At 37.9% G+C, this 27,959-nt stretch overlaps 1 protein-coding gene across 11 annotated transcripts in view; it reads right to left on the reverse strand.

The window, feature by feature from the left end:
• The window catches only part of nav2a (neuron navigator 2a), a 797,383-nt gene that overhangs the window by 151,547 nt on the left and 617,877 nt on the right, over window positions 1-27,959 (reverse strand). For all 11 annotated transcript variants that reach the window (XM_039749336.1, XM_039749362.1, XM_039749403.1 and 8 more), the window contains 3 exons: window positions 22,405-22,517; window positions 13,624-13,732; window positions 11,782-12,168 (listed from right to left, as the gene is read on the reverse strand). In XM_039749336.1, the coding sequence (XP_039605270.1) occupies window positions 11,782-12,168; window positions 13,624-13,732; window positions 22,405-22,517 (609 nt within the window). The remainder of the gene's footprint in view (window positions 1-11,781; window positions 12,169-13,623; window positions 13,733-22,404; window positions 22,518-27,959) is intronic.

Here is a 27,959-nt window from a genome sequence, read left to right on the forward strand (position 1 = left end):
GTTTTCGTCCTGGTCGGAACAGTGGACCAGCTCTTCACCCTTAGCAGAGTCCTGGAGGGTGCATGGGAGTTTGCCCGACCGGTCTACATGTGTTTTGTGGACTTGGAAAAGGCATTCGACCGTGTCCCTCGGGAATCCTGTGGGGGTGCTCGGGAGTATGGGGTACGGACCCCTGATAAGAGCTGTTCGGTCTCTGTACAACCGTGTCAGAGCTTGGTCCGCATTGCGGCAGTAAGTCAGCCCGTTTCCAGTGAGAGTTGGACTCCGCCAGGGCTGCCCTTTGTCACCGATTCTGTTCATAACTTTTATGGACAGAATTTCTAGGCGCAGCCAGGGTGTTGAAGGGGTCGGTTTGGTGGACTCAGGATTGGGTCACTGCTTTTGCAGATGATGTTGTCCTGTTTGCTTCATCAGGCCGTGATCTTCAGCTCTCTCTGGATCGGTTCGCAGCTGAGTGTGAAGCGGCTGGGATGAGAATCAGCACCTCCAAATCCGAGCATGGTCCTCAGCGGAAAAGGGAGGAGTGCCCTCTCAAGGTTGGGGGAGAGATCCTGCCCCAAGTGGAGGAGTTCAAGTATCTCGGGGTCTTGTTCACGAGTGAGGGAAGAATGGAACGTGAGATCGACAGGCGGATCGGTGCGGCATCCGCAGTGATGCGGGCTCTGCATCGGTCTGTCGTGGTGAAAAAGGAGCTGAGCCGTAAGGCAAAGCTCTCAATTTACCAGTCGATCTACGCTCCTACCCTCACCTATGGTCATGAGCTATGGGTAGTGACCGAAAGAACGAGATCGCGAATACAAGCGGCTGAAATGAGTTTCCTCCGCAGGGTGTCTGGGCTTTCCCTTAAAGATAGGGTGACAAGCTCAGTCATCCGGGAGGGGCTCAGAGTAGAGCCGCTGCTCCTCCGCATCGAGAGGAGTCAGATGAGGTGGCTCGGGCATCTGATCAGGATGCCTCCTGGACGCCTCCCTGGTGAGGTGTTCGGGCACGTCCAACCGGGAGGAGGCCCCGGGGAAGACCCAGGACACGCTGGAGGGACTATGTTTCCCGGCTGGCCTGGGAATGCCTTGGGATTCTCCCGGAAGAGCTGGAAGAAGTGGCCGGGGAGAGGGAAGTCTGGGCCTCTCTGCTTAAGCTGCTGCCCCCGCGACCCGACCTCGGATAAGCGGAAGAGGATGGATGGATGGTAAATTTGTGTTTTTGACTTTTTGGTTTATGGACTCTTCTTTGGATTCATTTTTGGATTGTGGCTTTGTTTTTTGTTCATTTTTAGTTGCTTCTTGGAAGCAGTATTTAGTATATTTCTTACTCATTTTTAATTGACTTTGTGCTTTGTTTTTGGAATAATCTTTTAAATGAGTTTATATGTTCACCTGATGTCATAGCTTTCTGTCAAAGCTGCATATGTGTAATTCAGATATGTGCATTGTTCTAATCACAAACAATAAACAAACCATAAAAATGCAGTTAAACTGATTCAGCTGATGAGCCAGTATTTTGACAGAGATGGACTAGAAAATGAGACTTAGTCAAAAATACATGCACAATTAAAAACCAAAACTGAAATTGCACCTGTAAACTATGTTTTTTTTATGTCAATGTACATTTGTGTATCCATAGTTTACTTTCTAAAAAACATTTTTAAAAGTTTGTAATTTACCATTGTTATATTTACTGCAACATGATTTCTAGTTTGTCTGCTGAAGTCGAGTCCAGATTGAACCACTGACATGGAAGCTTTCACTGTTCAAGATGCCGGATGCTTAAAGCTATAGCAGCTCTCTATAACATTTTTGTTTTTGGTTACAGTATAAATTTTATTTAAACTGCAAGTTAGCTTTGCCCTTTAATCTGACACTAGAGTTCTATCTTACCTGGTTATGATCATTTATCTGGCTGACTATGTTCCCTTCCTGGTCCTTCTAAAAAAGTCTGCACATTGCTTAATGGTAAAACAGTGTGCTTGAGATAAAGAAATGAAAGAATCACTGTAGTGTAATTAATGTCAGATGCTGCAACCTCTGAAACCCTTCCCTCTTGGGACCCGGGAACCACGTTTTAACAAAACAGAGGTGCCCCTAAAAAAACAAAATGGTGTCAGAAATTTTCATAGTCCAATACACTAAATGGATATATAAAGATAAAAAAAATCTCTAAACAAAGGGTATTAAAATTAAAAAATCTTAACAGCAATGTGCACTACACAGACAAAGCATTTAACTTACACAGATTAAAATGTTTGACATCAAAGATTTCTCAGTTATCGCTAACAGCTCGTCTTCTAATGTATACACCACCACCAATATTATATTTTTTGGATTAGTTTTGCCTATAAATATATTTAACAAAGCACATAATTTCCAAGTAAGAAACGCAAGCACAAGCCACACATCAATAAGTTGGTAACTGGTGACCCAGTAATTTAATTTAATTGCATGTCAGACATCATCATGATGATCACACACAACCTAAATTTCACACCTTTGACATGAGTGGTTTTAGAAAAGGGAATCTGCAGCACTGAACGAAATCCTGTGAAATTTCATGCTTTATGATTAGAACCTTTGGCTTAAAAGGTGAAAGAAGAAAAAAGTTGACAACAACCATTACCACATCAATGAAGTACTGTATGAAGAGTCTTTGATGCCTGGCCACTTAAAAAGATCTAAAAGAACATATCCAATTAGTTTCCCAGTAGCATGCCACTGGTTTTACCTAAGACAAAACAAAGCAGTTATTTTATAGTACACCATATTATTTTATCGGCTTTATGAAGTTATTGGTTCTTCTCAAAAAATTCTAAAAATAATTCTCACACAAGGAGCAAGAAATGTTACAGTGACATATATCAGAAGAAAACTTTCGACAATCTTTTTCTTTTTCTAGCTGATTAAAAATGTTTGTTCTGTTATCACTGATTCATAAAATGTTATATTAAATGTTCTGAAACCTGGCTAGCCTGGCAAGCAGAGACAAGTTGATACGTGCACCAGCTTTTGCATAATAAAAAGCCGAGGAGTGGAACTAAAAAGTGGCTGCCAGCTTACAGCCAAAATACAGCCTTTTCAAGTAATCACAGAGCAAGGGCAGTGGAAAAATGGATTAGAATTTCAAAGCTCTACAGCTACTAATTTAAAAATTCTCCTTTCTGTATGCCTCCCACTGTGCTAGATATGAGGTTAGTAGGGGACACCACACTGAGGGGGAAAGTGCTTACCCGTCTCTGCCTATGAAGAAAACAACCCAGTATCCCAAAAGCTGAAAGAGGTGAGGACATGCTATGCAACACTAACTCAGGTAAGCTCAGACTTTTTCCAAAGTTTACTGTTAGCAACCTCATCTCCCCCCACCCCATGCAAATGGCTGTTAGTGGCTTCTTTCACCAATACAACTCCTTTAAATCTGACAGTCTGCTGTACCTTCATTCTTTAATTTAGGCAACTGCCAGCCACTCAACTTTACAGTAAATCAAAATTACCATTACAGATGACACATAAAACCACAAAAATGCAAGCGCCTGTTCCAACACAGCAGCACACCGGTTTCAAAACAAACCAAGTCTTCATAAGAAAAAGATAAAATAAACTACAATCAAAGATTATTTCATTATTATTGTAGCCTATGGACATCTATATACCCAATAGCTGGCTGCACTTTAAAGACTAGACTATACCCACCCTTCGTTTAACAAGATAAAGAATAAAGAATTTGCTAGTCTGTTACTTTAAATACAAGATCATATAATTGCTTGATTTGACTGAAAAAATGTTTCATAGATAGCCAAAAATACAGAGGTAAATTAAAGAATACCCACTGAGCTATAACAGCAGCGCCTTACAGCTCCCTCCAGACTTGGACGGAGGCCATACCATGATAAAGACAAAATAAAGTCAGTTTGAAAACAAAAAACAAGTAACAGCTTAAACAATATAGGTTTTCCTCTGTTACTATAGTTGTGGTGTTCTCTGCCTTTTTTGTTATATAGTCCCCTTTAGTGCTAGGGTGTTGTACCGTGTTAGCCATTATGAATGTAGAGAAAAGCCAAGCAAAATGAAATCTTTTATTGGTTAACTAAAAAGATTACAATATGCAAGTTTTCGAAGGCAACTCAGGCCCCTTCTATAGGCAAGATGTAATGAATGTAGTCAATGCAGATGTAGTCCCCTTTTAAACAGTAACAAGGAAAATCTACTATGTCAACTTCCACTTCAGAAATGTCATTTATGTTCTGACAACAAGAAGTTTGCAGGCATTTTATTATAGCTCCTAACATTTACTCATAATCTCTTTCAAAAGTAAATAAATTAGAAATTAACTTTATTGTATGGACATTTACAGAGCAGTAGTGGTATCCCTCACTGAAAGACACTGTGCTAGGTGGTGCTTGAATGTGGCCACACTGAACCTAGCTGAATGCTGCCATCTGCTGGTTTAATAAAAGCAAGAAGACTTTGAAATGCTACCTTCTCAACAAGGGTCCAGAACTTGCTCCGCTGTTTCAGCAAAATCCAATTATGTGTGGGCCTGAGATATTACTGTGGGTCTAACCCTTAATAATCCTGGACCTCCATGGGCTCTGGCTTTTTTAGCATTCATGTTTTCATATTGTAGGTTTTATAATTATATACGAAATTTAAAATACTTTGTCAATGAATTAATCCAACTAATTAAATTTTACATTAGAATATTAGAATAATCTAGATGAGAACAGGCCATTCAGCCCAACAAAGCTCGCCAGTCCTATCCACTTAATTCTTCTAAAATAACATGAAGTCGAGTTTTGAAGGTCCCTAAAGTCCAACTGTCTACCACACTACTTGGTATCTTATTCCAAGTGTCTACGGTTCTCTGTGTAAAGTAAAACTTTCTAATAATTATGCAAAATTTACCCCTAACAGGTTTCCAGCTGTGTTCCCGTGTTCTTGATGAACCCATTTTAAAATAACAGTCTCGATCCACTGTACTAACCTTCATAATTCAACACTTCAATCATGTCTCCTCTGGACAAGAGCCTATCCACTCTTCCAGTGAGGTCCCCAACCTGTGCACCTGGAAAGCAACACACCGTGCGAGACACTCTGTCTCTAGAACAAACCTGCGCTTCAATCCCCCTAATGACTGAGGCCCCAACTATCAATACCCCTCTCTTTCTGGTAACTGGTTTTGAGTTGCCCTGCTTACCACCTCAGAATCATCAGAGATACTGTCCAGCTCTGCAAGGATCCGAAAACGGTTTGACACTTCTAATTCTGGGGTTGATGTCCCCAGACAGCGTGCACCCTTTACCCTATGCCTTGTGACTGTCACCCACCTATCTCTACCTGTCTGGTCTGAAATCTCCTCCCGTGCCACCTTAGGGGTGCACATTATCTCTCTAAAGGACACCTGGCCAGGTATGCCAATTCTCTATTATAACACAGGTCAGCCAACTCTTCCTCCAGTTTAATGACCCTGAGCTCGAGGTGCTGGATCAGCTGGCATCTCCTGCAGATGCTCCTCCAAGCCATCATCTAAAAAGTCCAACATCCAACAGGACTTGCATTGCACTGGCCTCATTATTAAAATTTTATTTAGGATTATTAAAACTACCTTAACTTCTTCTTTAATTAAAATTAGATGATTTAACTTAAATTTAAATTTAAATTTAACTTAAAAGAAAGCAGATTATAGAACTGCTACAGCTGTTTAACATGTTCTTTCCCCTTAAGCTCCTGTACTGTTCTCCCTCTCAACTGCTTGCTGTTTGTCCTTCTATGAGGTTAACTTTACTTTTTCTGTCTGTTCCTCTAACTTTGTGCTCCACTTATTCCTTACTTAAAAGCTCTCCACTTGCACTGTTTATATTCACCTGTATTAATGAACCCTTACGCTGTTACCCACTTAACTGATGTACCTCTGGACCGCTAAGAACTGTTCAATCTAAAATAAATAAATAAATAAAACTTGTTTAGTGAATATTCGTTGCTAGTTAAATTGAACTTGCTTAGTGAATATCTGCTGCTAGTTAATTAAGTTAATAATGATTAGCCCTTGACTGCTTCTTTAAACCAAATTAATGTAAATAGACACAAGTAAACTTTAGTGTGACATTAAAGTGTAATTTGGACTGGTGTGTATTCATCATATTGATTTAATAATAGTAATTCGGGGCATTCATTTTCAAAGCAATTATTTTCCTAGCACTAAACTGTATATGGTTTTGAATACCATCAGGAAAAACAACATTTTTAGTTAGATGACAAGTCACAAATGCACCAACTCTTTAAATTCATGGTCAAGAATAAAAGTTGTTACTTTTTAAATATTCCCTAATTTCATATGATATACATGTGTCCAAATAATAGCAGAAGTGTTGAAGACTAGGCAGCAAATACTACATTAAACATCAGGCCTTGTCCTAGATCTGAATATTCCAAGCATTCAGGGCAGGCTTCAGGAGAGATCCTGGGTAGTGACAAGAAGAACTGTGATGCAAAATAAATATGGGAAAGTCACGGAACTAGTCCTGTGTGTAAAGTACACACATCTTTTGGGTACGTTTGACCACATGTTTGTTTAAAGATTTTAATCAAATGGCCTAGGATTACAAATTAATATGAAGGGTTAATAAGGTCACTGTCCAGGGTCGGGCCTAATAATTACAAGAGTTATGTAAAAAGTATTCTTTAAAAAACATCCAAAAGTAGGAAACAAAATAATAAAAAAAATCAGTCCTTGAGTTTGAAAAGTACTTCAGGACATTTTCAGTGAAATAAAATGAGAAAAATTAAAAATGCATAACTAAATGACAACTTTAGCTTTTCTAGAATTGATCAGAAACAAATCAGAAACACAAATAACCAAATAATTGCATATGTGCAAGTGTAAAAGTTAAATACAAAATAGTGAAAAAACATATTCTGTAATTAAAACTCTACAGGATAAAGGAAAGAGTAATTTTGGTATTTATGAAGCAATTTTGCTCACATCTTTCAAGTTAAATAAATTAAGTGGATATCATTAAGTTATTATTCACAGTACCTAATGGGATAAATTTTAAAATCTACACTTAAACAGAACACTCAGACAACCACAGCCAAATTTTCTTGACAGCCCCAACGTCTTTTTAAAAGAGGTTTTGCAGGGCGTCTTCTATGTTTGGATGTTGTATATTTTATTTACATGAAATAAAAAGCTGCACTTTGTTTTTTGAGTAATGCTGATAAAAAAAATGTAGAAATCAATTTATGCAGCTACACCATTGGAAAGCACTCCAGGGCAGGGGGAAAGATGAGGTGGTGGCATTGAAAGTAGTCTGTAATCATTGCTTTTACTTATTAAGAATAAACTCCACAAAGGTTATTAAACGCATCACATGCCGATAAAAATTGTGTTAAAAATTGTATAACATTCACTGTTAACAGTGTTCAAGTGTGAAAATTGCTATACACAGATGTGCAACCAAAACTTTTCTTTATTTGTTCTGAACTATGAGAAAATTCTTTATCATTACTTACATATTTTTGTTAACTTCATAAGGCAATCTGATAACATCTGCTTGACCTCACAAAATTTACTAATTAAATGTTACAGCAAGAAATGAATGCATTCAACCATACATGGACTACTAGTCCACCTTAATAAAATAATTCATTCCAACAGATAGTGCATCACAAACATCAACACTGCTTTTACAAATACCATACCAAATGGCATATAACAGAGACACATGCATTGCACAATGCACTGCAGACGTTAACACTGAGGTCTACGTTGATTACCTAGATTTCAACCTGTCTTTGACAGTTAGCACAGCTACTATAATTACAAAATGATAGCATAACTCTTCCAAAAAAGAATCAGAAAAAGCTTTTCTGTGTTCCTGCACTAGCCATCCAATGAGCCCAAGTTAGTCAGAATAGACAAGAAAGGGTTGCACAGTTGCACAGTACTTCATTCAGTATTCCCAAAGTTAAAAACCTGTTGTGTTTATCACTGAAAAAAAAAGAAACCTGCTGCCATCTACAGGAAGAGATGGATGAATATTAATGAAATAGCTGAGCCCTTTGGCTTTTGTGTTGAATATATGAATACACCCTTTCTTTTAAAACCCTACAGGAATGTTTGTTAATTATATATATGAATATTCCAAAAATAATTTTATTTTGATTGGTTTACATTTTTCGATTACGTTTATTCATATAAAGAACAATTATGCTTATAATCTCAGCACTATAGATTAGATTAGATAGAACTTTATTTTTCCCCAAGGGAAAATTTGTCTTTTTAAAAAAGCTCTTTAAATAAATACATAAATAAGTAGATACGTATACACACATACTTTGATCTGAACACACACTAGTTGACTTTAAAGCAAGAAAATGAAAAAAGAATGACAAGTTCTGACTTGGCTGTCACAGTCACAGTGAGGCATATGCAGATGTATTGCTGTTTGTTATAAAGAAGCCCCCTTTGCATTTCTTGACACAGTTTTGCTGAATAATTTGTTGTCTGAAAGTCCTCAGTGTTAGTGTGTCAGAGAGATTATGTGCAGCATTGTTCATAATGGCACTCAGTTTTGTTTTAATTATCTATTTTGCTTCAACCTCCAGGAGGTCCAGAGTGCCCTTTTAATTAGCTTGTTGATTCGGTGGGCCTCTCTAGAGGTGATGTTGCCAGCCCAGCACACCACAGCTTAGAAAATCGATATTTACAAATCAAAATTACAAATATACTATAGTTTAACGAAAACACAAATTGCCAGTGATTAAAAAATAAAGAAATTCTGACATTTGATTTGAATACATATTTCCATAAGTAAATCAAAGCACTTTTGATGCTAGATTAAGGTAACTGATTAGAAATGAGCTAACTAAATTATTTGTTCTTGCACTCTTCCTAATATCCACCACTCCACTCATTTTCTGAACTTGGCCAAACACTATCCAATGAGCAAAGTACAATTGAGAAGCCAGTTCTGGGCATATTTGCTGTTTAATGCAGGACAAGATCTTGCATATAGTCACACTTACAGATACTGGGGCATTTCAGATTTGGAGATTAACCTAATCTGTAAGTTTTTGGTATGAAGAATAAAGACAGAATCTTTGTTGAAAACACACATGGACATGGAAATATTATACAGAGTCTTCATCAACAATGGGCAGGCTGGGGAAATAAACTAATACCTTTGGAACTTTGAGACCACTGCACCCCATCATAGCATTGCTTTGCAGCATTAAAAAGCACCGTGGACACATAGTATAAAATGCACCAATGCAACATATACTGTACTTTATGGTCACAAGGTTTTGGACTCCTGGCCATCATGAGTGTGTTGGACACCCCACTCCAAAAGCATTAATATGGAGGTGCTCCCCTACCATACTTTGTAGCTATAACTGCTTGGAAAGGCTTTTCACAAGATTTGGGACAGTGTCTGTGGGATTTTGTGCCCATTCAGCCAAGAAGAGCATTTCTGATCTCAAATACTGATGTTGGAGGAGAAGACCTGGCTCGCAGTTACGGAGGAATATTTCAGACAAAATTAAATAAATAAATGCACAAATAAATAAAAGTACTGTGAAATGTGAGCATATTCGCAGTCAACGTTCCAATTCATCCAAAAGATATTCAGTAGGTTTGAGGTCAGGGCCATGTTGAGGACAGTTGGGTTCCTCCATGTCTTTGTGGACCTGGTTTTGTGCACAGGGGCACAATCATGCTGGAACAGAGAAGGACCTTCCCAAAGCTGTTGCCACAAAGGTGGAAGTGCACCATTGCCTAAAATGTCTTTGCAAGATGTAGTATTAACAGTAATCTTCACTGGAACCAAGAGAACACTGCTCCAGAGTCCAATGGCAGTGTACTTTACACCACTCCAGCTAATGCCTGGAATTGTGCATAGTGCACTTAGACTTGTGTGGAACTGCTCAGGTATGGAAATCCATGAAGCACCCAATGCAATGTTTGTAAATCTGGAATTTTGTTGTAAGTGATGTAACATAACATAGGTGATTTTTACACAGTACCTACTTCAGCCCTGCTGTGTGAGTTTGTGTGGTGCACCACTTCGTGGTTAAGCTGTTGTTATTCCAAGAGGCTTCCACCACACAATAATAGCGCTTTCAATTGACCCAGTCAGAGCTATAACCGATCAGAAATTTCACGCATTACCTTGTGGCAAAGGTGGCATCCTATGACAGTGCAATGTTTAAAGTCACTGAGCTCTTCAGTATGACCCATTCTACTGCCGATAAACATTGCAGAGCTATGTGCTTGATTTAAACACCTGTTAACAGTGGTTGTGGGTGAAACTCCTGAACGTGATAATTTGGTGGGTTTCCCACATAGTTTTGGCCATCTCTATGTATATAAAATTCAACATCTGTCTGTCCAATTTTGACAAGAGAACTACTTAACGGATTTTAATTGGTTATTTTCTATAATTTGCTTGAACATTCCGGTTGATTTTGCGACCTCTCTCATTGCGCTAAGTATCATAGTTCGCTTTCGGTACCAATTTATTTACACGGATCCTTGAGACAAGCAGTGGGCCCACCTCATTCTTGCTCCAGCCTCAGGGTGTTTCTTACATCCGTTTAGCTAGTGAACGAGAGAACTAATAAACGGATTTAGATTGGGCTTTTTCCTAGAATTTGCTTGGACATTCTGGTTCATTTTGCGACTTCTTTTATCGCTCTGAGAATCATAGATCGCTTGCAGGAGTGATATATTTTCGCTAATCCGAGACAGAGGTTGTAGGCTGAGGGGAGGGGGAAGAGTGACGTCAGGAGTAGGGAGCCGGTCAGGGCCCTCCTGTTTCACGTCTATGCGGGTGAAGCCACGGGAGATGGCTAGTATAGTATATATAGAAAAGACACAGCATAAGAAAGACCATAAAAAAAAGATCAAAGCACAACATTTAAGGATTCTTTTTAATCCTTTAGTGTGACTTTAATGTTTCCTGAAAATCAATAAAGCAAGAAACACAAAGCAGCCAACCATCTCCATCAAAGGAAATCACTGTGCAATTCTCTCTAGAAGTTTGTCTATCCTGTGAGTTTTAGCTCACAGCCACCTCATAGGCAAATAAGCAATATCTTAAACAAGGTTGCCACATCAGATCAAAAACTACTTCAACTTACAAAATTCGTAGGTATGAGCCCTACAACAAAAATTTACAGAAATAAGCCCTTCTCTCAAACTACCACCTAAATAGCAAAGACCAGAAATTCTGCTTTCCTTGTTACCACATATGTATGTTAGAAACTGCTGAGATTTATGAGCCTTTTAGTTAGTAGAAAAAATTAAAAATTACTACATTGATGCTCCCCTAGTTCTGTATCATCTTGACATAGCAGGATATCCAGAAATAAATGTAGGAAGCATATTTTTTCTGTTCTTGTGGCTTCTACAAGTGACTGATCATACACACTACTACAGATATGAAATTATTTAATTAAGCAGGGAAGAACACACAAAGAGATGCAAGCACAATGATAAAGTACCATTTTAAATAACTAAAAAAACACAAGAGACTGCTGTATGGACAGTTAGAGTGCTTGCTTTTCACATAAGTGCTGGAACAGAAGTTGTACAGTTAAATTAATATTCATTATGTACAAGCTACAGAATTTTTAATGAAGAGCATTTTCACTGTATCCATTTGAAAAAAAGTTTAATTTCAGCAACAGACCAGCTACAATGAGCCAAAGAAGAATAATTAAAGTTTTGACAACTCCATTACTGGAAAATAATTTTGAAGTTGGTGACTTTGTTTAAAAATAAAGATAAACTTACCCACTGGTGACATCATCAGTCCTTAAATTTTTTCCAAGCACATCACCATCACTCATGTAGCCAGTAGCCTCCATATTGATAGTTTCTAAATCCATGTCTTCTGCCTTGTCAGCCAAGTCAGCACTGCAGATGTTACTGCTTCTCGATGCCAGCTGCCGCCTGAAAGGGGCAGAGTACATGTATCTTCCAGATTCACTGCTTATATAGCGACTTGCGTTCCCTCTTGGAGGGTACCCATTGCCCATTGAGGGGGCATCTCCAGCTTGCAGGCGAGGGCTTGATTGGCCAAGTCTCCATGACAATGGTGTGGGTCTTGCCGTCAAGCTGAGGATGCTACGTCCACTGATCTCAGTTGTGACGCTACCGTCAAATGTGGTTTCCAACGTGCTGTGAAAGATAGAAAAAGCACAAATATCAAGTGAAGGAGTGAAACTGGACTTCAAAATATGTTCCTCACAACTGTGTATTTCTGCATCTTAGGGTGCACATCTGCTAACTCTCCCTGTGCTATAATGCCAAGTCCTAGAGACTGAAAACATCTGGATAGAAATGAGTAGAAAAACACAGAGCCCAGTGAAAAATCAGATTGCCTTATACACTTTCAGTGTGGTTAGAACACTGTGTGTTCACAGCATGCAAAAAGAAAGAAATGTTTTAAGGTGCTGCATTGAACTGTCCCAATCTCACATTAATGTGTTGATCATAATCTTTAGAAATGGCAATGGTAGTCTTGTCATTATATAAAAACACAGCAAATGTTAAAGAGATGCTAAAAACAAAAGTGATCAGCTCAATGCTCATTCATGAGAAGATTCATTATGCGCAGTCCACAGCAGTAGGAGCATAACTTATACCAAACAACATTTGTAAAACTAACCCAACAGAGTGAATAAATAAATAAATGAATAAACAGATTTGCGTGTGTGTCCATAACTTAACTTTACCACGTTGTGCTTTTGTATCTCTGTCCTGTATTCTTATGAGCTCGGCTGCATTCTAAACTCACTCACTCTTTTAAAAGCCTTGTTGTTAATCTTGCTGCAGAAGGCGCCCCTCCTTTTCGAATGGATCAAGGTAATAAACATTGATAAGAGGCTATCAACTGAGTTATTTAAAATCTGAGCTTCAAGGAGCTTTAAATTTATTTACTGCAAAGGTAATGTTGCTGGCAATGGGATTTGTTGAAAAACTGTAATAATCAGTAAATCATTTGCCTTTTGTGCAACAATGCAATTTAGATGCATATAAGCAAGCAACGCAATAAGTGTCACAAAAAACAAACTCTCTATGAATGCTATGTTAGAATATGTTTTTCTTTAATGAAAGGTGACCAATCAGGGAATGAAACATTGTAATTAGCAGGACTGAAACAGGGAAGAGCCATATAATAACCACAAACTTATCAGAGTGCGTTGGAGTCAGCATTTTCAGAAATCAGAAATCATTTCATGAAGAAGGGGCCTAAATTCCCTCGAAAGCTTGCATATTGGAATCTTTTTAGTTAGCCAATAAAATGTATAATTTTGCTTGACTTCTCATTATATGCAAAACTAAAAAATTCAATCATACTGTAGATTCATACTGGAGTCAAAGATTCTTAACAGTTCACAGTATCTAATGGTTTTTTACCAAAAGACAAAAAAGCATGTGTAGGATGCTGTTAACAAATGCAACTGTTTTCTTTTATTTACTTTTTTATTAAAGTTTAACACATTAAATTGATAAAAAAATAACTTTCTACATGATACTCACTCACTGAAAAAGCCCAATAACTTTCATAACCAGAAAGAAAATGTTATGCCAGCAGCAGTTCTCAACAGCTGCTTCTCTGCTTCATCTCACCTGTGTGTGATCTGTGTGCCCCGTAAGCTAGACATTGTTTCTTCCAAATTTTGCCGAAGGTCAGCAATGTTTTTAACAGTGCGAAGGCGTCTGGTTTCTGGATCTTCACCTGAAATTGAAGAAAATAATACAAATGCATAAATAAGCAAATAACTTTCAAACAGCATCTTGTTGTAACCCATGTGTGGCAAGACTGTGATATCACTCTTGCATGTTTATGGTGACCATTTATTTTTACTAAGGGTTAGGCTGTATTTAAATTTATAAGGTTTCATTATGTAATCCCACCTCTAACACATAGATGTAAACTGTTCATAAGTAGCATTAACCAGTTAATATAGGAGGTAGTGAGTAGTTCAGTTTGCTTTGGTTTGGATAGCACTCTTATTGGTATCATACTGAAATACCCAGCGTTGCCCAGGAGGAAAATAAAGTGTTTTTTAATTGTTTGAGAAAAATATAATTTAAAAAAATACAACTTTAAAAATACAATAAACTAACAGACAATAAAGACTCACTAATGAGCTTGTCCTGCGGTCTTGTATGTATGTTATCATCCAGTTGACGCTCAGAACCGGCCAACTCTATTTAATTTCAAAAGCCACAGGGGTGCGGTGGTGCTCAAACATAAAGAAGGCTGGCAGCCACCTCCAGTTCGCCCTCTAGTGGTCGTTCCGAGTGTCAACTGGATGGTAAAGTGCATACAAGACCACAAGATCACCCCCCCACCCTACCCAGAAGGGGGTGGGTTAGGGTTGATTTCACCCTACAGTATTTCTAGTTGACCAAGTCGTTCGTTAGTGATTGACTTTTATATATATATATATAGATTTATATATATATATGTACATAAAACAGTGCCAGGTAGAAAATGTGTTTAGTAACTTTTTTAAAATTAGACTACAAGGCTATAAAAAAGTACTCTTAAAGGATGTGTGGGCTATAGACTCGGTCATACACCCTTTACCATAAATAGTTAAGCAATGGCTTCTTCATCTCCTTTAAAATTAGCAGCAACAGTAAGAGTTATTGTGGCTTCAGGACCACTCATTGTTTTACAGATATTTCTGATTAACTAAACAAAGAGGGAAAATTTGTACTTTTAAGTTTTTGTCTGGCAGATCATAATATTAACTTGCATTGACCAATGATCCTGTAAGTGTGAGTATCATTCAGCAGCCAAAAGCCAAACAGTATCTATCATTTCCCTAAGAAGCGTCAATTAATTCAACCAGAAACATAGTTATGAGTCACAGACCCCTTTAACACTTTTAATCCAAGCCCTGGACCATTTCAAATGTGTAGCTCCTTATAAAAGGAATAACTTACACAGAAATTATAATATTTGTATTTGTGTTACTTATCCTAGATTGTAGCAATTACTGACAGTAATTTTTTATCTCATATTTTATTGGAAAAGGAGATTACGATACAACAGACTTCAATGTTTGATAGTAAACGATATTAAAATGTCCATGAAAAAAAAATGTCATGTTACTCAGGTTGCACAATCCGCTCATCAGTTATGCATTTTATGCTCACAATGTCTAATGTGCATGCATTTTTTGCTAAAATACTGCTAAATAAATACTTCCAGAAAGTCATCACAGTACACAAACAGGAAGTGCACTCAAATAATTTTGAACTTTTGAAATGAAGACCTGCCTTTTCATTTCAATCATTGGTCAAGAGTTCTGTCTTCAATTCAAACCCAAAGACACAGCTGCACTAGACGCTGTGACAAGTGAAACAAAATATACCTCTACACTGTGGGACACGTCTTACTTTGAAGCACTAAAGATGGCCAAACCACTTCAATTCTATATGGAGAATGGGGCCCATAGGAAGTGTGGTGAAGTGAAAAGGGTCTTCTAAAAGTGCACCCAATAATATCTCCTCCTAGCAGTTTTCCCAGGTATGCTGCTTGTCTGTAATCTGTTCTGGAGCATACTGTCTTCAACCTATTTTTAAACATCTTTCACCATTTTGGCCTTTCACACTTCCTTAAAAACTCTATTTGGTAGTTGCCAATTTACCTGGCATACTGAAGGATGGTTTGTAGGTGATCAAGTGAAACAGACAGATACATTTTTGGGAGTGTGCTTTAACAAAAAAAGAATACTTTCATTTGAAGGTGGGATGATGTCCCTGCATTTCATGTACCTATTGATAGGTTTAAAAAATAGAATGTATTATTTAATTGAAGCTTTTTGTCTGGACTTTCTAGCATCCTAGGAAAGGGAATGTCTTAAACCAGTGCCATCTCCTGTTACAGACTGGTGATGAAAGCTATCCCCCATGGTGCCTGAAAGACGGCTACAGCCAGAATAGTCTGACCTGCAAGGGTTTTCCTTTTTTAATACTGTTTATATAGCAAACACTAAAACCAGCTCAGGGGCCAGCTTATTGAAGGAGCTTAGGAAAAATAAAAAAAATAGACATTACGACCTCACACAATCAGCTTTTACATCCAAATGACTTTCCTTTTCTCCAAGATTAGCCTCTATTTCAATACAAATGTAATATTCCACTCTTCACTGGGATCAGATTAGCTGTGCTGAAAATAAAGTCTATAAACAAATCTATTCAAGAAGCATTTATTTTCCCTAGATCCAGTGCCAACAAAACTAGTAAAAAGTGCAATGGATGTTCTTGCAGCACCTATTCTAACCGTTATCAATAGTTCATTACTGCATGGCACAGTACCTGATGCACTAAAAGTGTCAGTCATTAAACCTTTACTTAAAAAGTCAGACCTAGACCCACACATACTAAATAACTATAGGCCTATTTCAAATTTACCATTTCTCTCTAAAATACTAGAAAAGTAGTCACCAGTCAGCTTCAGTCACACCTTACGCATTACAATTTATTTGAGAAATTCCAGTCTGGCTTTCGCACTGGTCATAGTACAGAAACGGCACTAACACGGGTTGTAAATGACATTCTGATATCCTCTGATGAAGGAAACTCCACTGTAATTATGTTGTTGGACTTAAGTGCAGCATTTGACACCATTGACCATTCTATTTTACTGCACAGGCTAGAAAGCGATGTTGGGCTTACAGGCCCCGTGCTCGCTTGGTTCAGTTCTTATTTATCAAATCGATTCCAGTATGTACAGAAATGTGCTGACAGTACTCCATCATTATACACAGAAGTTCAATATGGTGTCCCGCAGGGCTCAGTACTGGGACCTTTACTGTTTTCACTTTACATGCTTCCACTGGGATCTCTCATTAGGAAACATAATGTTAATTTTCACTCGTATGCAGATGACACCCAGTTATACCTTTCATTTAAATCAAATGAAGTTTCTCCGATGTTGTCTTTAATTAGTTGTGTTAGTGAATTAAAGGAATGGATGAATGAGAACTACTTGTCTTTAAATACAGATAAAACAGAGATGTTAATTGTTGGAGGGAATGACGCTGATCACAGCAATATTTTGTCGTCATTTAACTCAGTTGGAATCCCAATTAATTTTACTGAATCAGCCCGCAATCTAGGAGTTATCTTTGATTCTAGCATGTCATTTAAAGCACATATTACAAAGTCGTCCAAAACATGTTTTTTCCATCTTAAAAATGTTAGGAAATTAAGGCGCTTTCTAAATAAACAGGATTGTGAGAAATTAATTCATGCATTTATCTCTAGTAGGATTGACTACTGCAATGCGGTGTTCACTGGCTGGTCAAACTGTTCTCTATACAGCCTCCAGTTAATCCAAAATGCGGCTGCAAGAATTATTACAAGAACAAGAAAATATGAACACATAACTCCAGTTCTTAAATCTTTACACTGGCTCCCAGTTAAGTTTAGGGCAGATTTCAAAATCCTCCTTTTAACATATAAAGCATTAAATGGCCAAGGTCCGCTTACTTGTCTGAACTTATCATGACTTACAAACCTGAGCGCACATTAAGATCTCAAGATGCCGGTCTGCTTAGGATTCCAAGGATTAATAAAATAACAGTGGGAGGTCGAGCTTTTAGTTACAGGGCCCCTAAACTGTGGAATGGTCTTCCTGCTTCCATAAGAGATGCCCCTTCAGTCTCAGCCTTTAAATCCCGGCTGAAGACTCACTACTTCAGTTTAGCATATCCTGACTAGAGCTGCTGATTAACTGTACATACTGCATCTCTGTTGTTAGTCATTAGCACTAAAACATAAGTAACATGATAATTATATTTGAATACTAACCCTCACCTATTCTGTTTCTTTTCTCGGTACCCAAATGTGGCATTGGTGCCACGCCCACCTGCCAAGTTGTTTGCCTGCCTATGGTAAAGTCATCCCTGATGGAGGATCACAGGAATCATGGGAAAGAGGGGTCCTTTCATCGGAGCAACGTTTCAGCCGTGGCATGGCCAAATGGAGAGGCAGCTAGATGGATGAGGTCTCCAGGACTCTAAAAATATCCAAACCTAGTTATGTCATATCATCTACTGTTAAACCATACTTCTAAAATTTTTATTATTATGCTGTATTAAGGATTTGTTCTGTTCTGTGTATTGTATTGTATTGACCCCCTACTTTTGACACCCACTGCACGCCCAACCTACCTGGAAAGGGGTCTCTTTGAACTGCCTTTCCCGAGGTTTCTTCCATTTTTCCCTACAAGGTTTTTATTGGGAGTTTTTCCTTGTCTTCTCAGAGAGTCAAGGCTGGGGGGCTGTTAAAAGGCAGGGCCTGTTAAAGCCCATTGCGGCACTTCCTGTGTGATTTTGGGCTATACAAAAATAAACTGTATTGTATTGTATTGTATTGTATTTTAATCAATAAGTGATCCTTCTATCAATGGAGCATGCAACAACTACTAAATACAAGAAAAGATTTTTTCACTGATAATTGTTCAACAGGGAACATGTCAAGACTTCGTCATCTGCATTTTATTACAAAGTGTTTATGGACACACAAACACACATATATATGTGTATATATACTTTACGATATTCAAGATTCACAGACTGTGTCATGTAATACTGCATACAGTTTACACTTAGCTCATATGACAACATCAAAAAAGGAAATACAAACGTAATTTCACTGCTTTGTTAATGAATAGCACAATATACAATCCAACTCTTTACAAAAGTAATGCATCCATCCTATCCTAAATCTGCCAAATTCAGCTGAAGATCGCTTGGGAAAATAAATGCAACTTACCACAATGTACATGTAAAATATTAAACACCACAATATGATTTTACATTTGTGCTTTGGCTCTGTGCTTGGTTTTGTGCACAAAAGTGAACGACATTCTGTCTTGTTACACCTTCCTTGTAAGACTGCAAGAACTATTGAGGAAAATTACTGTAACAAAGGAGTATTGTCCTACTTAATTATTATCAAAATTGCATTGTGAATATGCTATCTTCATTATAAAGAATTCATGTAGCAAATCTGTTAAATTGGTATGACACTGAAATCACGTTAAACCAAGTTCAATTTATATTAACTGTTACGGAATTAGTATTAAATCTTGTTATAGTGTGAACATTCTGCGCTTTGATATGCAGATTACAATTAATAACACTGTATAAGATTACTCATTTGCCTAATAGTCGATGTTGTTGACTTAATGTAAACACTTTTACCTGGAAGTGCAAGATACAAATACAGCTTTATTTAATTATGAACTGTAAAACTGTTCTTAAGATCCACTTGCAAACCATGTGGGATTTGTTAGTGAAATGATTAACTACAAGGCATTTGGACACGCTTACACAAAAAAAGGCTAGTATAACAATGGGATATGATGACTACAAGTTGGCTCTTGTTTCTGGATTCAAGTCAGAGCAAAAAGACAAGGGACGAATCTAGCCATACTAATTAAAGTACTGTTTACTATCCTTTTAACAAATATTATAATTATATGCCTGGGTATGACCTTGTTTTATGTGACATCATGGCAAGATTTATAAATTATTGCTAACTTTGTACTTTCATGCTGCAAAGTCAAAATGGATTTGCATTGCTCACGCATGACCAATATCCATAAGGTCTACAATCATCCTTTATGTCGCACAAGGTTTTCTCATCATCATATCATATTCTGTGTTATGTTACATTCAAAGAGAAGAGAATGTGCACAACAGCATGAGAGAAATTCAGTTTATTTTTAGAAAATGTTTTTTTGTTTTATAAAGTCAATCTGATATAGACTAATACGAATATAGCATAATTAAAATAAAACATGAAAATATACTGAACAAACCTAATACGTACATTGTTGACCATTGATAGAGTATGTACATTTTATTTATATATAAACAAAATATATGTGTGTGTGTGTGTGTGAGATAATATATATAAAACATAGCAAATCTACAGCAGAAAGTAAAAAAAAAAAACAGTGCCAGAGACTAAAGCTACTAAGACTATGTCAACATGTAACCTGGAGACATTACCAGAACAATTAGCCCTTTCCTGAAAACATGACAAGTCCACCTCACAAAGGTTAAAGGTTATGGGAAAGGCAACCGAAAGGCTCCTACAGATACAACACTAATTACAGTAAAATGCTTTTAGCACAGCCTGGTGTTTGAATTGTCTTTTGAATGCTTTTATGAACCATCAGTCCATTTCCTTAAACTACTTTTTACATTGCAGGATTATGGCAGTGTGATGAAATCTTGTACTGGGTGCAAAGGACTAAACCTGGACTGGACATAATAATAGAACACAGTCTCAAACGCTGGATTTGCTCACAATCAGAAATCAACTTAGCCAGCGTGTCTTTGTGATGGAGAAGGAATTCCTTCAGGGAGTAACTAGAAAGACAGAAAAAACAGCACAACTTGGGATGAATACGTAAACATCACACTGGCGGTAAATTAGTTTCTAAAGGAACTGTAGAATTTTAAGTTAATAGAAGTTGACATTATTCATTCCTTATTTTAACATAACATCATATTCTCACACCTGATTAATCCATCTAAGGGTTATGATAACTAAAGCCTATCTAGGCAACACTGGGCACATGGCGGGACTCAGCCATGGATGGGCCACTAGTTCATTGCAGAGCCCTCTCACCCACACTCCCTCAGTCACACAGTTGTGTGTGAGAAACAAACTGGCCTAGCCAGAGATGAGCCCACACACACAGACATGGGATGCACACGCAAACTTTACAAATACAAATACAATAACACATTGTTGGGCGTTTCCCCAAGGGTGATCCGACTCGTAAGATCCTCATTGTTGGGGACCCGAGTGGCTGGACCAGGCCAAGGAGTCACCCATGTAACACCTGGCTGTGGTAGATAAAGGGTAATTTCCAGAGGGCGGAACTGGACCGCGTGTCTGACTGGGGGGTTGCCAACTGGGATCCCAAGCTGTTTCGTCATGTAGTGGGTGCGGCAATGCACTGTACCAGTGCATGCTCCCAAACTTGACTTGACTCGACTCTCCAAATCATCTTTTATAGCATACATGATAACATTAAAACAAAATATTTTATATTGTAATTTATGATATAATAAGTTGCATGTACTGTATATAATAGCAGAAGGTAAAAGAAAATGAACAGCACTCAAAAGAATACCATAGGATATATGAAGTGCCAAATATTTCATGACATCTCTTTCAGAATTCAGTTTTGAATGACAGCAGCTTAAAAAATGGATCAAGATAAACAAAGCTGAAAAAACTTTTTCAGAGAGGAGTGTAGTAAAAGTTAAGGATTCTAAGTTCATCGCTTCCTAAATTCTCAGTTATCAATCTACAGTATTCATTTCAAACTTGCTTAACCAGAGTATGTTCCTGATTAAGCTGGAGCATATCCCAGAATGCATCGGGAGAAAGGCAGGAACAATCCCTGGACAGAACACCAGTCCATCGCAATATGAACTGAACACACACACACATGTGCACACAAACACACACTGAGGCCAATTCAGCAAAGACAATTCACCTAAGTTATATATCTTTGGGCTGTGGGAGAAAACTGGAGGACCCAAAGGAAACCCACATGGACATGGGGAGCACATGCAAACTCTACGTTGGGAGGACCGTGGACACAAACCCCAGTCTCCTCATTGCAAGGCAGCAATGCTAACACTGTGCTACTGTAGTTCACAATTATTTTTGTACAGAATACTGTTAATAACCAAGAAAAAAATATCAACAATTATCCAGCAGCATTCAAATCTTTGAACACGGTCTTCTGTACTTTAAGTTAAAGAGGCATGTTAAATTACAACGTGTTCAATGACTGTTATGACTTAAGTATTCCAACAGCAAAGAATATTTTTAATACTTTGTCAGAAACTGCCTGCAAAATGTATATATGTGGTTAAAGCAAGAGCAGAGTCAGCCCTTAAATTTCCTAACATTCAGAGAGACAGCAATGATTGAAAAGAGGCCACTCACTTCAAGCAAATGGTAAATAAAGGAAAGGAGTACAGCGAGAATTTAAACAGTGCAAATCTATAAACATGTAAGAAATACTGATTTAGTCTTAGATCGTACAAACTCTGACCACTCGCCCTGTGTGAGTTTTAGTAAAGGCCACACACATCTAACACTTAGTTAATCTGCCAGATTTAATCCATCAAGTCACAAAGACCTACATTTATTACTGCACCACCCAAGGCTTTCTGTGCCAGAAAAAGGGCTTTCTTTCTACAGCCCTTACTGCAAAGCTTAAATGGAGAATCACTGTATAAAATCTCTAAATATACCTGTGTAATTCCCGGAGTCTTTTTCAGTAAAAGACTTTTCCGCAAAACAGTAGGTAAGTTAAATATATTAAAGAGTAAATAAATGTATGCCTACCTGCAAGGTCTTCAGAGCACATCTGTCCTGTTTTACTATAGACAGCTGGATCCACATTGCTTCCTCCGGACCCAGAGTCTGTCACTGCACTCCCATCAACATCTGCTTGTGACCTAAAAAGCAAACAGTAAATGAGAGAGAAGCAGGCAAACAACTCAGACCAGCTATGTGTGCTGAGATTCATATTCTATCGAGAAGCTGACTGATTTTACATTATTCATTAGCTTCTTGTCAAGCAGTGTCCTGAGAAAAGAATGAGTCACTGAACCATTAAAAGACACATGCAGACACGAATGGAGTAAAACTGCTACTGGCTTTATGTGCTACAACTTTCAGACTGAAGTAACTAGATCTTACTCAATGAATATCATAAACTGAAGATCTATAGTAGGTAAATGCGCAGTTGGTACAGTTTATTTAGCAATTGGGAACAAATCTGTATTAAAAATGCGCATACAGAATGGATACGGTGTCATAGAGCCTACTGCAAAAAATCAGAAGATGGGGGCATGGCCATTGAAAGGGGGCTCTAACTCTTGTCCCCTAGAGTAAGCAGTGTGTGAGTGTAGCTGTTGGGCAATACTGAGAACGCTACTCCACAGAAATGAGAAAATTGTAGATCTGTGTGTTAGAAGAGGGTGAAATGTGGTAGTCGCTTCTGACAACGGACTATCCTGCTATTATTTATTCCACTGCGCTTTTCTCAGTTTTATTTCTAAAATAAAATCAATATACAGGGTGTCCATAAAGTCCGTGTGCAATTTAAAATAGTTGTAACTTTGTAAGTATGTGTGATAGAAAGAATTCGTAAAAAGGATTAGAAAGCTTGATGTATCGAGTTTTTTTTTGTCTTTAGAAGTTTTGTTTTTGCCATATTTGGGGAACTTAAAATGCACATGAGTCTGTTGAACATGGAAGAGATTCTCCCAAAGTTAATGTGTGGTGTGCTTTGGGAATAAATCGAGTCATAGGGACATTTTTTTTTGAAGGGTGTGTTGTTAATGGTGATAGTTATTTACAAATGCTGCCAAATCACTTTATTCCTCAACTTGAACAATTAGGAGTGATAGAGAATATAGTTTTTCAACAAGATGGTGCTCCTTGTCACAGATAAATTCACTAACAGAGGATTGGAAGAGGTGGACCAATTTCTTGGCCTCCATTTTCACCATATTTGACTCCATTGGATTATGTGAAAACTAATGTTTATTCAACCAAACCTCGATCTTTAGAAGAATTGCAAGCTAGGATAACTGATGTGATTGCTGGTATAACTGAAAATCAGCTTGAAAATGTTTCAGAGAACTACAGAATCGTATTACCCTTTGTATTAGTAATAATGGTGGACATGTTGAAAATTAACAAGAACATTAAAAAATGTAAGTGTTTCTTCTTTCTAATCCTTTTTACAGATTCCTTCGATCACATATACTTACAAAGTTACAACTATTTTAAATTGTACACAGACTTTATGGACACCCTGTATTATTGCTTTCTTGTATACTGGTAGGGCGGCACGGTGACGCAGCAGCAGCGCTGCTGCCTCGCAGTTAGGAGACCCGGGTTCACTTCCCTGCGTGGAGTTCATATGTTCTCCCCGTGTCTGCGTGAGTCTCCTCCGGGCGCTCCGGTTTCCTCCCACAGTCCAAAGACATGCTGGTTAGGTGGATTGGCGATTCTAAATTGGCCCAAGTGTGTGCTTGGTGTTTGTGTGTGTCCTGCGGTGGGTTGGCACCCTGCCTTGTGCCCTGTGTTGGCTGGGATGGGCTCCAGCAGACCCCTGTGACCCTGTGTTCGGATTCAGCGGGTTGAAAAATGGATGGATGGATGGATGGATGGATGGATGGATGTATTCTGGTATCACTTTTATCTTATGAGTATTCAATGGGTGCTGGTCTGAATCATTACCAAAAGCAGCAAAAATTCAAGTACAGTACATAAATCAATGGTTTCTGGGACTCACTGTGGTGTCTGGTTTTCCTTGTATAACTAATTTCTTAACCAATAGCTAATTTATGCTGTTAACAGCTTGTATCATTTCATTTGACAGGTTTTTCCTGCACTCATCGTTTGATTATTAGCTGACGGCTGTTAATGTAAAAAGGACATAATTAAGGGTGTGGATTCCTAAACAGTAATAAATTGAAATGATCTCTGCAAGAAAATGTAGAGACAGAATTAATGTCTGTACATTGAAGGCAAATAAGTGAAAAAGAGTACTATTAGTAATTTCTGAGATACAGAAAGAACAACTTTAAAAAATATATGATTAATTAACAAAAACTGCTGCATGAGGCTCCTTGTTTAGTACAAACCCATCACACTTCCAATACCTGAGTCTGAACCCCATTAAAGTGAAAATGAGATGTTCTGGGGTTTTCTCCCAGTGCTTCTTTTTTTCTTCTTAATTTGAAAGATGTGCATGTTAAGTTAATATTGATGCCAGAATACCCATGAATGTGTCCTGCAGTGGTTTGATTGCCTGTCCTGAGCTGCCTTCCATTTTGAAATCAATGATGCTGGCACAGGCTCCAGCTCCCTGCAACCATGAAAATGGATGGATGGATAGAAAGTCTTTCAATTATTTAAAATGTAATTATCAGTCTTAATGAAAAACAGCAGGCAAATCTGTTTAGGAGAAACAATCACTAACGTTAATTTGTATATGAATTTGTTTGAAATGTACTGCCATAACAAATGACAATCCCCAAAAATTGGCTAAAACCTCTAAATGATGGGAATATGTAAATTTAAAACCAACATGGAAGTGAAATAGGAAAAAGTGAAAACTTTTCTCTGCTTTATATTTAAATGAGTTGCATAATGACCTTTAGTTTAAGTCACGTTCAGGGTTGCGGCACTTGTTTCAATGTTCTGGGGGAAGAATCTATGGCCACCTGTTGAACTATAGCAGCAATTATCTAAATTTAAGTCTCGTCTGCCATTTCCCCACTGTATGACTTGATGTGGGAACAGATTATGAAATGGCTCTACTGAGAGTCACTCAGTCATCCAATTGAGCAAGATTACACAGCTTCTTAGGGTGAAAAGTTTACAGGGATATCAACTCTGAAGTAAAAAGACACTTTTTTTACTCTCAGATGTAATGCTTCCAAGTGCACATCAGATCCACTCACCACTTCCATAAACCCATTCCTTCAATTTCTAAAGTCCCCTCCTTCAACTAAAACATAAACCAAAAAAAATACCCCGCCTTGCATATCTTAACTCTGTTAGCACTCCAGCTGCTGTAACTTCTAAGATGCCCCATGAGCTGTCTTACAGGACCTCAAATCCTTGAGTGCAGAATGACTAAGAGGTTTGCTGCCATTCAGTTTCACAGGTTTTTCTGGGGGAGCATGAATTACATGACTTAGAAGGGTCTCCCCCTGGCTCCACTGTACATTAACAGATGGACAAGCAATGAATAATGAGATGAGATTGTGTTCTCAATTATCAAAAAGGAGATGACACATACGACAAGGTACACTATCTTTTATGTGAAGCTCGTGGTGTTTGGAGCATGAAAATTCTGATGGGGCCAAATATAAATTTTCCTTTATGTGCGCAGAATTCCCTAACATTAGCATTAACTAACCTGACCAATGATAACTAAAACTCTTTTACTAATGACTAGTGAGATATTCAAGTTCATGCACTGTTCGCATCAAAAAAAAAATCAATCAAATGATGGGATGCTGGTGCCGGATCCGTCTCGATTGGCACCAGATCCTTGAGCACCCTCTTTCATCATTAACATCTGACAAAGTGCAACAGTACTATTTGCAATGTTAAGTAAGCTGAGAGCTTCACAACCAACTGCTTGCCAGGAAACCCTATTGGATGTGAACTGTCCAAACTGAAACACAGCAGCAACACCTCAAGTTTAAAAATAAACAGCTCTGAGGTGAAAAAAGAACAGGGCACAATAACATGGAAAGAACACACCGATTACACAAACTGCATAACTAAAACACAAGACTCTGGGGCTGTCTGGTGGCAGTGATAATCTCTGTGGGGCCAGATATTTACTGGAGAGGGCAAGGCTGGCAAACAAATGGAAAAAAAAACTCTAAATGCCCATTCTTTCAGTACCAGGACTATGTGCTTTTTTGAAAGAGGGACATCATACTGCTAGCTTCTTTTTTTTTGCAAGATGGAAAGAGCACATATAAGACTTTCTTGGTGGCCTTATCAAGCTGTTTGTGGTCCTCCTGAGAGGTGGGCGAAGATCAAGATGAGAGACATTTCTACTCTAGTCAGAGTTATGTCGTTTTGTCTTGCGTTTAATACATTCCTGAAATTGATCAGCTTTTTATTTTTAAATAAGCACTTTGCTGGCTTGCATTACATAACCTTGACTGGGAAACAAGAAGTGTAAACTCACATTTTATCGTTAAACAGGAACGTTCAGGTTACCCATGAGCACAGTGCAGCCTATTACTTATTTTGCACAACACCTGGTGGAGCTTGCACTTAATGCAGAGAAGCCACCAGTGAGACTTTGAATTAGAGCATTGGAATGGCCGGACCGTCTATATCAAGGAAAATAGATGTAATATAATGGGTCAGGTTTGAAAAGGGGATAAACTTTAGTAAACTGAGACACGTACAGTAGTTTACAACCTTTAAGAAGTGTCCAGAAGAGATATTGTGACAACTTAGTTATCATCTGAACAAATGAGCTCGATGGACTGAATGTTCTTTTCTTGTTTGTCAAATGTCTTATATTCTTATGTAAATCTTCTTGGGTCAATTTTTATTTTACTTAAAAATGTTAATTTCCAAAAAAGTACAGATATAAGTGAATGCCAAACAGAAAAAATAATTACAAAAATGAAGAAGACCCTCATCTTTTATGACTTTTAACTTTACACCCAGTAAAGAACTCAGTTTCCCTGCTGCACAACTGACATTAGCTGTTAATGTAAATTCTGTGACTTACAGCTGAAACATGATCAACTAACTAGTGAATCCACGGAGAGTTCTTCTAATGATGCACCATTACACAGAACAGGACCACTCACAGTGTGACCTGTGATGTTCCAGTCATTTATCTTCCTCTCCCTTTTCAGCTCTTGGAGATTAACATTAAGCCAAGCAGCACATGTTAGCACACAGTTATATTCACATGAAGCACATATCGTTAAAAATATCAGCATCTGGTAAGATATGACTGCTAGTGATGTATGTGTGGGTTTTTTCTCAGTGATTTTTACACCTTATGTATACAGTATAACAGGATGTGCTGTTTTGTCAGCTGTCACCATGAATTGAATGACATCCAGTGTTATTTTCAATCTTTTCATGATAAACAAAACAGGTTTATCATGCAGTAGACTTGTAATTCTAAAGTGGTATTTGGGAAGGTCGAGCAGGGATTTCTGAGCTCATTAACCATACAGTTTAGCTGCTAGCACTCTCATTAGATTGCTGAAAAAGTAATCTTTAAAAAGAAAAAGATGCTAAGAAATCAGATGCTGATCATTTCTGACAGGGTGACAGGACGAAATGCTTTATGCTATCGGAGATGAAATGTTTTAATAAAGCCCCAG

The sequence above is a fragment of the Polypterus senegalus genome, chromosome 1, assembly GCF_016835505.1.
Source record: "Polypterus senegalus isolate Bchr_013 chromosome 1, ASM1683550v1, whole genome shotgun sequence".
NCBI lineage: Eukaryota > Metazoa > Chordata > Cladistia > Polypteriformes > Polypteridae > Polypterus > Polypterus senegalus.